This window comes from Gavia stellata, chromosome 19, assembly GCF_030936135.1.
Source record: "Gavia stellata isolate bGavSte3 chromosome 19, bGavSte3.hap2, whole genome shotgun sequence".
In the NCBI taxonomy this organism is placed as follows: domain Eukaryota; kingdom Metazoa; phylum Chordata; class Aves; order Gaviiformes; family Gaviidae; genus Gavia; species Gavia stellata.
Window position 1 is genome coordinate 15,189,943 of NC_082612.1, and position 12,679 is coordinate 15,202,621.

General features: G+C 37.5%; 1 protein-coding gene across 3 annotated transcripts in view; it reads left to right on the forward strand.

Moving 5' to 3' along the window:
• The window catches only part of GAB1 (GRB2 associated binding protein 1), a 100,682-nt gene extending 90,440 nt beyond the window's left edge, over window positions 1-10,242 (forward strand). For 2 of the 3 annotated variants that reach the window (XM_059826901.1, XM_059826902.1), the window contains 5 exons: window positions 2,248-2,337; window positions 4,529-4,622; window positions 4,965-5,088; window positions 7,971-8,093; window positions 8,336-10,242. In XM_059826901.1, coding sequence (XP_059682884.1) covers window positions 2,248-2,337; window positions 4,529-4,622; window positions 4,965-5,088; window positions 7,971-8,093; window positions 8,336-8,494 — 590 coding nt within the window. In that variant the 3' untranslated portion in view covers window positions 8,495-10,242. The remainder of the gene's footprint in view (window positions 1-2,247; window positions 2,338-4,528; window positions 4,623-4,964; window positions 5,089-7,970; window positions 8,094-8,335) is intronic. The other variant, XM_059826903.1, reaches the window with a different exon arrangement.
• The last annotated feature ends 2,437 nt before the right edge of the window (window positions 10,243-12,679 follow it).

Genomic DNA, 12,679 nt, shown 5'->3' on the forward strand with positions numbered 1-12,679 from the left:
CTAAATTAAGTATGAGGCAGGCAATTAGACAATATCCACCTTTTACAAATGGGGATAATCCTAGTTCAGGAAGGTTAGCTGCACAAGACCACGTTAGCATCATTAACAAAAGTAGAACTAATGAGTCATAGCCCCGAGTTCCTTGCGCTTATCTTCGGTATTATGGGTTGCAGGCACTTCAGCCTATGTTTGGCTATAAGAGTAGAGAGGTTATAACGTATACACTGGCTAAATAATTTCATTAACCCTGTTACCTCTGCTAGATTTCTCACTGTACTTAAAATCTGTGCTCATATGTTAATGCATTGACTGGCATTTTAAATTGAGTTGTATTGGGCCAAATTTCTTTTAAACCCGATTATAAAACTGTGGAACGCAGAATTAATATGATTAGGTAATGATATTCAGCATCAAATTGTTCTTAATAAAAGGTGTTTGAATTTGAACTTCTACATTTGTTCAATTGATTTTACCATCTTGGTCTTTTTATATCGGCAAGCTTTTATCATAGAGTTGTAGGCAAGATACTTAAGAATATCAAATCAGCTCAGAATGAACTATGCCAACACGCTGGGTCATGCTTTTGACTTAGCTCCAGTCAACAGCAAACTTTACCGAAACGCTTTGTGTATAACTTGACAATCTGGGTCTTTGGTCAGCATTGCCCAACTGCTTGGTCTTTTCATCGGCACTTCGAGCTATTTAAGGGAGCATCTGATTTTGAAATTGGAAGAGAACTGTCTGTGAAAATCATTTCATGTCCTTTTCTTTTTAAGGAAATTGCTATGCAGCACTACTAGTAAATAAAGAAATTTTGTCTTACCTGCATGGTCTCTCAGAAGCATTGTGTAGAAGTTAAGATATGGAACAAAACCTTTCTGTTTACCTTTCTTGTTGTTAGCGTGATTATTCCCAATACTTCAGTGATAACAGTAATAGTGCTTCATATGCAAAACCCCTGGGGTAGAGATTTGCAAACTTCTGGTGTTTGTTGCCAAGTTTATTTTTTACAAAGCATTCTCATTCGTTGCTGGTAGTACCAGCCCACATCTAAGTCTGTGCCAGTCCTTTTCCATTTTGTGCTGTAGGGCAACTTTCTAACATAATTAGACTTAAACTTTTTATTTGGTTTATTGTAAAGATTTACCTTTCATATGGCTTCTTGGTGTACCACTTGAAGGCACTCACCTTTTCTAATATTAACACTTTGTCAATAGACTTTCATGAAAGGTTAGGGTTATTATGCATTATTGATAACATTTATTGAAAATAGACAATGTGACCTGAAGCACTTGCAGAGTTTGGTCAAGTTGGCTAAGAAGTTCCTTGTTGGGAGGGGCGTTGTATTACTGCCTGGAGGGAGCTTATTGACTCTAATGTTTTCTTAGTTTGTACTCTTCACCTTGTTACCAGATTCATCTACAGTGTTATGTTGTGTGCTAGCATAACATAGGGGAATGTTATGCTAATAACATGATAGTGTGATAGCATATGATAGCATTAAGTATTGGGGAATGATCAGTGCATCTACTGCACTTGTATATAGGTATACGCAATTAAAAAAAGGTTTAGAGAGCATAATTTCATGACAGGGTCATTTGTGGTGGAGGTTGGGTTGTGCGGTGGTGGGGGGACAGTGTGAAGGCTGGGAACTTGGAAAGGAAGTCCCCCTGTGTCTGCAAGGTCAGAGGGGTGTTTTTTGGTACAGACAGATACAGACCTCCGGGGAACAAGTTTAACAAATACAGTGTGGAAAAATATTCTTGGGGCTTCTCAAGTAGGAGATGCACAGTGGATAGGAGACTTCCCAAGAGTATCACTATTTCCAAAGTAATATTGTGACTAAAGAGAATTTAACTTGAGGGTACCTCAACTTGCATCTGAAACACGACTATTCTCCTGTCATGCTAGATATTCCTCAAATATGGAATTTTTTATGTAATGCAACTTGAAACCGGTTAATAGTAATGATCAGTTACAATATTTGTTGATGGACTTTTTAGCCTTTTTGTGCACCTTTTATGCTTGCCTCCAACAAATTACTTGCATGCAGTGTTTTCTTTGTTTCTGGTTTGGTGCTTAAGCCCTTAGTGTGAGACCTAGCTAGACTATAAAACTCTCCTTCAGCAGCTTGCTTATGCTTGTGGCATTAACCTTTCTGCAGGGGGTTGTGCTGTTTGTTTACAAAATTCCATTTTCCAGTTACAAATAGAATATTATTAAGAGAGTCTTCTTTTTACCAATTAGGTCAAAGTCCTAAAATTTTAAGACCTAAACCACATGGTTTAGAGCGAACTGATTCACAAACCATAGGTGACTTTACTACAAGAAGAAAGGGTATGTACTTTAGCACTGTATGTATACGGAGCTTTATAAAAATAAGTAAAACAAAAATTAAGAAAACTGTTATTCTAGAATAACTTTAACTCTTCCATAGTCTCTTCTATTATAATCTAAGATCGTGGATGCGTTTTCCTTTCCAAACAAAAGGTTTCCTATATAAGGAATTAAAGTCTTTCTGGCTTGAACAGCGCATGGAAACATTTCTTTGACACTAACATGGGTGTTCTGATCTCTTAAGTTTTAGCTGTTCATATTTTGGATTTATTTCTGCCTGTTTATTTAAAAGCAAGTATATAGGACTTACCTGTAAGTTGCTTGAAATAACCTTTGTTAGGCGATAACCTGAAATCAGAGTTTACTTGAGTCTCCTGCTGTTGGCTAAACACTGAAATAAAGCAAAATATTGATCCTCTGACCATTTACTAGTAGAGAGATTTATTTATGCATCTTAATGAGCATTGCAATTAGTCTGATGGGCTTTATTGAAGGTGCTGAGTTGGTATAGTCACAAGAAGTAGAGGAGATTATAAATAATGTTAAAAATCTCGCAGAAGTGTCACTGATCGTTACGATTGGTTGTTAAAGCCCATTGCAGCTGGATGGAATATTCCTGCTGTTCTCAGTGGACCATGGAAAAAGTCCTTTCTCTCTGCTGGAGCAGTACCTTGCCAGCCGATTGTACCTGCCATGTAGTCTCAGGCCTTTACAGAGGACTTGAGCCAAGCTGATCGTTTTTTGTGTCACTCAAGCTTTAGTAGCATCTTGCCTACGTCAAGTTTGGTTCTGCCACTCTTGCCTCATACAATACCTTGTATCTTGAGATAGATGAGTTCTAGTTCTGAGTCTGTGGTGACAGCTTTTTATGAGCAAGTGGGTTAAAGTGGCAGAATTACTGGAGTAGGCTTGATACGCTTTGAGTGCGTAATTATGACTTCTTAACAGAGAAAAGGAGAAAACTGCTTGGGATACTAAAGACTGATGCTTATCCAGTAAATTTGAATTGTGAGTCCTTATGTTCAATACGTAAGAGAGCTGACTTTTCCATAAACTCCATCTGAAGAGTGAGCATAATAAAAGTATGATGAGTACAGTTCTGCTTTTTCCTTGTGAGACAATGACACTGATTAAGCAACTGATTTCTATCAGTTCCTCATGTGGTCACTTGACTTTTGACCACATAAACTAGTGCTACATGCCTGACATTTGATCTTGGTAAATCTGCTAACAGGCAGCAAACTGACTGGGGGGGGTGTGTAAGGAGAGGAAGGGGTGTTGTTATATTGATGTGGCATTTTATTTTCTAAAAACACTTTTAGGGAGGATGAAGTTGAGATTCAAACTGTGACAGCAGTTTGACTGTATGCGATTTTTGTTTTTTTTCCCCCAAGTCCTATGATAGAATAGATGATAATTTTTTTTTCTTAACATTTAGAAGGGGTGAAACATAGAAGCTGGAGGGGAGGGGTAATGCATTTCTCACTAATACTCTATGGTTCTGTTCTGAAAATGAAATTTAAAAATGGCACCTTGTGTAGAACAATGTTAGCTGTCGTTAATGGCACAAACATGCTGCTACTCTGCTCCTCTGTTGATAAGCACTGAAGCAAGCCAAGCACCTCTTGGAATTGAAGCTGGGTGCTGGCTCATCTCTCACTTCTGCAGACTTAGTCTTAGCTGCGGATTCTGCCCACACTTTGAGCTGTGAAACCTCATCAGTAAGGGCACATGTATGCAGCAAGGGCAGAGTTTGCATAATAGTAATTGTCTGTGAGCCAAGAACATTACCCACAGTTGGCTCTGATGGCAGTTTAAGCTGAAAAAGTCCATCAACCCTGTCCTGGGCTTGTCAGTTCAACAAGTCATCGTGGTAGAGTAAAGACAGAACATGATGCTGCCATTTTCAGAGTCTCTTTTCAAAACAGAATTACTATATACAAGTATATCTTGCAAAATTCTTAAATAGTGTTTTTTTTTCTAATTGGTGTTGCTTTTCAGTACCTGGAAGGATTAAAAATATAAGTTAATATATCATGACTTTCTGAGAACTAAACAGTGTCTACTTTTCCTAACTAGTGTTTACTATTTAAAAAATAGTGGGGTTTTGGTATTTAGGCTTTGAAAAGCTATTAAATTTAAGTTTGTTTAGGAATGTTCTGTGCTTTAAGATTGTCTTTTTCTTATATAGCAAAACCAGCTCCACTAGAAATAAAACCTCTGCCTGAATGGGAAGAATTACAAGCCCCAGTTAGATCTCCTATCACCAGAAGCTTTGCACGAGAGTAAGTTTCTTAGCTTTTCCTCATTTGGATTGTTTTCTTTGACTAGAGTGTTAATAAATGTGTGTACATCTGTATTATATTTTTAGCCTGTGTAATATGAGTTGAGGTTTCCTTTGGAAGTGTGTGTGTGTATGTATATATGCAGATGTGCATTGAAACAAAGTGTGTCCATATGAATTTTTGTTTTGTAATATTAATTGTAAGGTACTGTCTATAACTAAAAAATGTGACACTAGTAAACCTGAATGAAAATTTCAGCTTTAATGTGCTTATTTTTGTTGTTTACCAGGAGGTTTAAGATATTCAAGATATATTGTTTGTAAAATAATTCCTGGTAATTAGCTCCTCCAGGTTTCCCATGTCTCCCAGACCGGATTCAGTTCATAGTACAACTTCCAGCAGTGACTCGCACGACAGTGAAGAGAATTATGTATCCATGAATCCAAATCAGTCCACTGAAGACCCAGTATGTAAAATCTACGTCTTAACTACTCTCTTCCTGTGCAGTCCTTACTTTTAAATCATGCAAACACAAATCCTTCCACTCAACATCACTCTCTTGTACTTCTAGATAAAAATAATAATAAAAAAATCTCCATAGAAAAACTGTAATTTTGGTAAGATTTCACTGAAGGAGTTAAAAGCCTAATCTTATATAGAGAATGGTTAGTATACATATCTATCTAGAAACTGTCTCCTCTTGTCCGTAATTGTTTGTCCTGGGCTATGCACCAGTGCAGTATTATGATGTCAAGGGAAATAAACGGTCTTAAGACCTGTGAGACAGGCTTAAAAACCTTTATTAAAAGGACATCTTGCAAGAAATGTGGAAGGAACAGGGGAAAAAAAGGATTGATATTTGTTGTTTACATTCTATAGAAACTGAGCTACGTGTACTTTTATTAGGCTTCTTTCAGACAAGAGGATAGAAGGGGTCTTTGTGTATTGAGTATCTGTATTTTTTCCCCTTTGGGGGAGAATTTTCTCAGATAACAGAGTTTCAGATACTCAGCTTGCAGTGCAGTCAGTGAAGAGTTAGTTAGGAAAAGTTAATGACGTGTGCTGTGGTTTTTGTTTGGTTGGGGGAGAAGGAGAGAGAGAGAAAAAGAAGAACCAATAATAGTATTTTAAAGTAAGAGAGTAGCAGTATACCTAGGCCTAAACTAAAACGTGGTCCAGAATACCCCTAAAGCACTGGAGGAAAAGCTGTATCTTTAGCTCAGCTTTTTGTTCAGTATAGTACACTGCATTCACCACATTTTTACAGCTTGGGTTCTTAGTAGGGGATACAGCAGCATTTTTCATCTTTAAAGCATTATGAAAGACCTTCTTTGGGGAGGGCCTGTCTAGCCCCCTTTTTGTTCTGTTCGTTTGTCTGCCTTCGTACATGGCATGTGCTAGCCCATTTCACTACCCCCTGGACTCTCCTCCTCTCGCAGTGCTGCTTGCTTCCCCATCCCCTGCCACTCTGGATACCCTCCCCGATCTCCTCCAGCCTCCCTCCTCTCCAGCTCCCCATTGCTGCCTCCAGATCCCATCTCTTAGGTCCCCCTGAGGAGCTGCTCCTGCTGACTTCCGTGCGGCAGCTCAGACTCAGTGCAAGCTCACGAGCCTGCAGAGCATCCCGGCCTGCGCTTTGTACCGTGTCTGACCTGCCGGCAGCCCAGGCGTGCTTCCCAGGTGAAGTGCGCTGTGGCAGCGGGGAGCTGATGATCTAAAAACTTAGCCTCTGTCTTGTAGGAGGCATTGGTAAGTAATCGGTAACGTCCCATTTTACAAATGCAAGAAACATCCCGTTTTACACAAAGGTTTGGAATTGCCTATTCCCACAGTTCTGCCTGCAGCAGAATCGCAGTTCAAATTGGGGATTTCTGTTGAATTCTTACAATGCTATTTCAGGGTTTTAACTTCCGTGCCAAGATGGTATAATTAACATCACAGCTCAGACAGCCTGTCATTAATATTTTCTGTTTGCTTGCACCGTTCATTCTTAAGGTTGTTCTAGAGATTTCCTTTCATTTTCACTTACGTATATTTAAAGTTTCTGTTTTCTAATGCATATGTTCTGTCTGTCTAGTTTGTTTGAAATAACAGATTATTTTTTGTTCAAAGAGTAATAGCTTTTTTTATTTATGCTGGAAACATTGATGCAGAACCTGATTTTTGTATGTTCAATATGCAGAAATTTGTTTAGAGAATTTGAGCAACAAACAGAACTTTGTCTCAGTTGTTTGTCCTTGTTACCACTTAATATTAAATGAGCTGGACGATACAGATGTAATAGAATACTTTGATTTAAAAAGCCCTGCCTGTTAAGCTTTAACCCGTAAAATATTTTATTTCCTAGAGAACCTGAATGTTTCCAGATACCTCAAGGCCTTTGTTTTAAAATGTGCCAATTACATAGATGTTTTGGAAATTTTTATTTGTTCCAACTGCATCTTATAAAGGAGTCCATACTTTTTCATCTTTTTCTGTCATGAGCTTCGAAGCATCTTGTTTGGACATGTCATACTTCTGTTGTATTTAATAAAACCAGCGATATTCTGCTTTTTCTTTCAAGTTGCTGTCAGCCTTACCCTTCTGTCTTTCCTTCTGCCTTCCTCTTCATTTTTTGCTGACTGCTGCCCTCTGTCTTCCTTTTTTTTCTTTATCTTTTAGAGAAGAGTCCTTCTATTGTACTGTTCCTATAACACCTGTTAAGAGGGAGGGATCAGGCTGGGAGAGGACAGAGGAGGTGAGGTTGCAAAAGTCTGGGCTAATTGAAATTTAGGTATATACAATGCAACTTCAGTTCAGGCAGCCCTACGCAAACTTTCAAAAGTTTTTTGGTCTTATCAATTGAATAGTACTTCTTGGTTTTCAGCTCAATCGTGATGGCTTTTGAATGAAATGTAAAAGTTTCATTTGAAGTTTTGCCACTATTTTAAGGCTGAAATTCTTGTAAAGGTATTTAATGGCAATTTAAGGAAATAAAAAAGTTTCTGATTAAGTAATGCTAAATTTGAGATGTAACAACTTCATTTAAAACGAACAAACCACACTCCGTTCTTATCTCATTATATGAAAGGGACATTAGGTGGAAGGCACAGATTGGTTTGGTGGCAACCTTAAATTTGGGGGGTTGGTTTTGGGGCTTCCCCCCTGTTGGCTTTCGATGCTGTCCCAGTTTCGACTTAGAATATATCCCCTTGTTATACAAGGTCAATAAAATTTGCATGGTTTAACCGATTGCAAGAGCTCTCAGTCAGTTCTTTAATATTTTGGCAGTTTAAAATAAGCGTATTTGATGATGTAGACCATTAGCATGTACGTTTGTAGCTGAAGTTATTTGTATTATAATTTCAGAATTTGTTCGGAAGCAACAGCCTTGATGGAGGAAGCAGCCCTATGGTAAAACCTAAAGGAGATAAACAAGTAGAATATTTAGATCTGGACCTGGACTCGGGAAAATCTACCCCACCTCGTAAGGTATCTTCAACTCTTGCATTTCTGCCATCAAGAGTTTAAAATTTGTTTGCAAGTAGTTGCTGGGAAAGAGGGAGCCTCCAGCAAGATCGTTTTAACTAGTTTGTCGAATGGTCAATCGGAGAGTCTATGTTGGACCTTTTAGAGAAACCTGTGCTTGTTCTATATCGGTTTGGGACATCTACTTACTTTTTGTTGTTAATTTATTTTAACATATGTTTTTTGCTCTCCCTTGTCTTTCCCAGAAAAAGAGCAGTGGTTCAGGCAGCAGCGTGGCAGATGAGAGAGTTGACTACGTTGTGGTCGACCAGCAGAAAACGCTAGCACTGAAGAGCACACGAGAGGCATGGACTGATGGGAGACAGTCTACAGAATCTGAAGCACCTACGAAAAGCGTGAAATGAAAATACTGCTTTTTCTTGAAAGAACAGAAAGGAGTGAATTGTGAAGAATTACAGAACCACAATGGCAGTGGTGTTCGACTGTACAGTACCTGATTCACTGGTGTGTGAATAGGTTCTTGACCGAATAGGATGGAAGCCAAAAGACACTTTGAATATATAAAAGGAATTTTAAGATCATAAATTGGCTCTGTGGTCTCTGGAAAAATTACAACCTGTAAATAATGTGTAAAATAGTATCGCTTAGCTTTCAGAAAACCTTTTGTTCTGTAGTTAACACATTTGTAGTATTACTATGTTTATGCACTTTTTAAGTTACAACGTTGGTTCAGGTATTCCCAGTTAGTGTACCTTAATGCCTAATTCATTCGGAGAATTTTTTTTTCCCCTTACACTACTATTCCTTACAATTTTAGGTTAATTAAGCTACATGTAGATATGGAAATTAATATTTGAACTTCCTTTTAACAACTTACGATTTTTGCGGAAGTACTTTCACAATTGAATAATCTACTTGAAATGCCAAGAGATGACTGTTAGTTACATACTTGTTTATATTTAATACATGCAAGATTATTTGGAAGTCTACAGGTTACCTTCCTAACAAAAATTGCTGTGAGTTAATAATAATGAACTGTACTGGGTTTAGACCTACAATCCTGGCTTATATGTTAGTTGTTAGTGGTGGAACTTCTATTGTATTTTATTAATGACAGTGTTCTGTGTTCAATGGGTGAAGATTCTGCAGGGTGGGATCTTACACTTTTAAAGACTGAATAATTAAATATCAAGTAAGCCTGCAAACCACTGATGGCATGCAGTAATATTGTGATCTCACACTTATTAACAAGAAATAACCTTTATATTATTTACAGAAGGTAGAGTATATAAATCAGGTACGTACCAAGCACTATTGTGCTAATACACTGATCAGGTTTAGACAATGAGCTTTAGTTTTGTACTATTTAGAAGTTCTAATGTCAGTTTTCAGTTCAAGATTATTGGGACAGTTTGACATTCACTGTTTGTAGTACTAGCAAAATACTGTGATTTTGAATTAGACGTTAATTCAAATGGAAATACTATGTTTTGACACCATAGTGCCCTTCTTACGATCTCTATTTTACTTTAATCTCCTGCTTGGCCTTATATTTAAATCCCTATGCAACTGATATTTTATATCTCTGTTTTTAAAAATTAGATAATATACTTAAATGATCCCCTTGTAAACCACTTGTTGCTCTTTCCTGGTACAGGATTTTAAGCTCTGTATACTGTGATCCTTTATTTTACTATGCCAGTTCCAAATAATAATCTGCCTTGGTTTAGAAACATTTTTTGTTATTTGGAAGAAGATAGAGTTCTTTAAATACGTGAATGAGTTAGGTCTAGATAGAAAACGTACTAACATCTATTTTTTTTTTTTTTTTTTTTTTTTTACACAAACACCCTCAAGTAAGTGGTTGGTTTTATTTCCCCGCCCAATTGTTTTGTTTTGTCCAGATCATTTAGAAGTTGAGCATAGAGCTGTGTTGTTTTCTGGCAAGTCTGCCTTAGTACTGTGCCTAATCTACCATTGGTTGTTTCTCTCCTCTCACAGCCACAATCTACAGTATGTAAATTATCTTATTCTTAACAAAGGTTCTTTTTAAATAAGTAATATTTTGATGCTTTGAATGTTCATTTTAAAAAAGAAACTAAACAATGCATTTTGAGGTGAATTTTAAATAAATCAAGTTGTTCGGTTTTGATGTGTAAACTCTGTCCTGTGAAAGAGCAAACGGATGTTAACGCGTCTATGAAGGTGCCTAGATACCAATGACACTTTTTCAAAATTGTAGATTACCTCTTAGTACCTCTCAAACAAAAAAAGTACAGCTAAAACAATTTTCAAAATTAACCTCTGGTTTAAAACCCTGCACCAAGCAGCTAAATAATCTGAATTCCCAGTCTTCTGGGAGCCAGAAGTGATGTGAGCCAGGGGACCTTGATGGCTCAATCAAAAGTAGTTCAAATCCATAAAGATTCTGGAGCTATAGCTCAGCTCTGCTTTGATGGTCTTCCTAGCCAATAATAAACTCTTCTTCACTGATGCTACAGTTGAGCACCCATAGGCATGGTGACTACTTGGTAACTAACGTAATGATAGTTTTGTTTTAGGACACTGGCTTTAAGTATTTTATCGGTGCACCGATAGCAGTGCATCTCCGCTGCTGAGATGCCTGTAATTTGTTAACAGATGTGGTTAGATAATCACTTTGCTTGTTTATACTGCACAACTGGTTTGGTGCTTGCCGCTGGGGAGAAGAATCCTACTGCGGGATTCCTGCACTCATGCATGCAGCCAAGGAGTAAGATGATCTTGGAATATTTCAAACTCGTGTTTCTTTATTGTCTCAATAGACGGGGGCATTTGAGGGAGAAGGTTTGGAAGGGCGGCTCATCTTTTACCTATCCCTAACCCATCTGTCCTTGAAACATTTACCAACTACACAACTATGTATTATTTTTAAAATTCTTTGGGTTTTTGTAATCAAGCAGTGGTACCTACTTTTAGATATCTATATTATTTTTTCAGATGTTGTGAGCATCTCTGATAATGAAGTATAAATGCCTGAAAGAATCTGTTTCCTAGGCTGGCCTCTCTTGTTGACCTAGTGATACAAGGTGGTTTTGCTCTAAGTTTGCTGATACGAGTCCTTGGTTTTACAGATTACACTCAGCCTTTCTTCATGTGAAATTTGGCAGCATTCACAATGTTAACATTTATTATGGTTGAGAATCCACTCAATTTCTAGGCTTTTCCGCCTTCCTTTTGTTAAGGAAAACAGCAGCTTTCAGCCTGTACAGACAGTATAATGATTTCTTAAGTAATAGTCTAAAATTTCTCTTTGATTAGATTTCTAAGCAGTTTTCTCCCCCTAATACTTGTAATACATTTTCTCTACTTAGTTGTCCAAAGGACGTTCAGAATCAGAGACATGATAGTAACCCTGGATGATACCTCTCATTTTCACCTATAAAGCTAGAGTGGGGCTTCATGCTGCAGGTATGTCTGAGCTCTTGGCTAGTCTAAGGATTAAATTGAAAATGTGAACCCTAAAATGTAGGTGGTAGAAAGAAAGCTAGACTGTTAACCTTGTGTAACTTGCATTTACTAGCTTTGTGAGGACACTTGTTAGAGGGATGCGTGCTGGTGGAAACTCCGGTAGATACTGGTGCAGAAGTAGTTTCTGAGTGTTGTTTGTCAAGTGTTCTTTTTCAAACAGGTAAGTTCGTTCTTGTTTCGCTAAAACTGTACATTACCAGTTGTGGATATAGTTTTCATTGCTGTGTCATAAACGTGTAATTTTAAACTGCGAATGTATGTGTGTAATAGGTCTTTTACAAATACACAAAATGTTGCTCACAAAAGTCAAAAGAAAAACTTAGTGCCTTGTGCACTAAGACTGACTAAAGATGGTTTAGTATCACTTTATGCTATAATCTGAACAACATGTCATCTGGTCAGCACTAGTGGCCACGCTTTTACACACTGTGACATAATCACTATTACCTCATAAAGTGCAGGTGCAAACACACAGCTGTTCTGCTAAAAATTTGCAAAGTGACATTGAAAAAGATTAAAAGATAAAAATGTGAACATTAGTCTTTTTTTCTTTACTGAGACTTGTATTTATGTAAAAAAACCCCAAAACCATTAACAATCCATTCACGTAGGGCAGTTATGACAGTGCCACACATAGGGTGTACAGACAAATTACAGTCGTGCTGTTTTAATTAAGTAATTTAGAATTCATTGCTCTATGTAGCTAAATAAGGAGTGATGGGCAGGTCTATAGCTTTCCCATTGCACTATGAGCTAAGCAAGATTTTTATTGCAGTGAAATCTAAGCAGTCAAATTTTTTATTTATATGTATCTTGCAAAACTACTTTGGAAACCTACCAGCCCTGGACAAACCTTCTGTTCCCTCCTTTACTATAGAGGTTTGTGTCATGGAAAGCCAAAGGATATTTATTTGCTCAAGAAAAAAGGTATTGCCATACAGTATCAGTGTGCTGTATTAGAAAGCAATAATATCACTTAATCTCTTTGGATATTTTACAGCTATAGCTCTTAAGAAGCTGAGCGCTATCCACAGGCTAACTTAAATTTGGAGATTATCCTCTGTATTTCTTGCATCTGC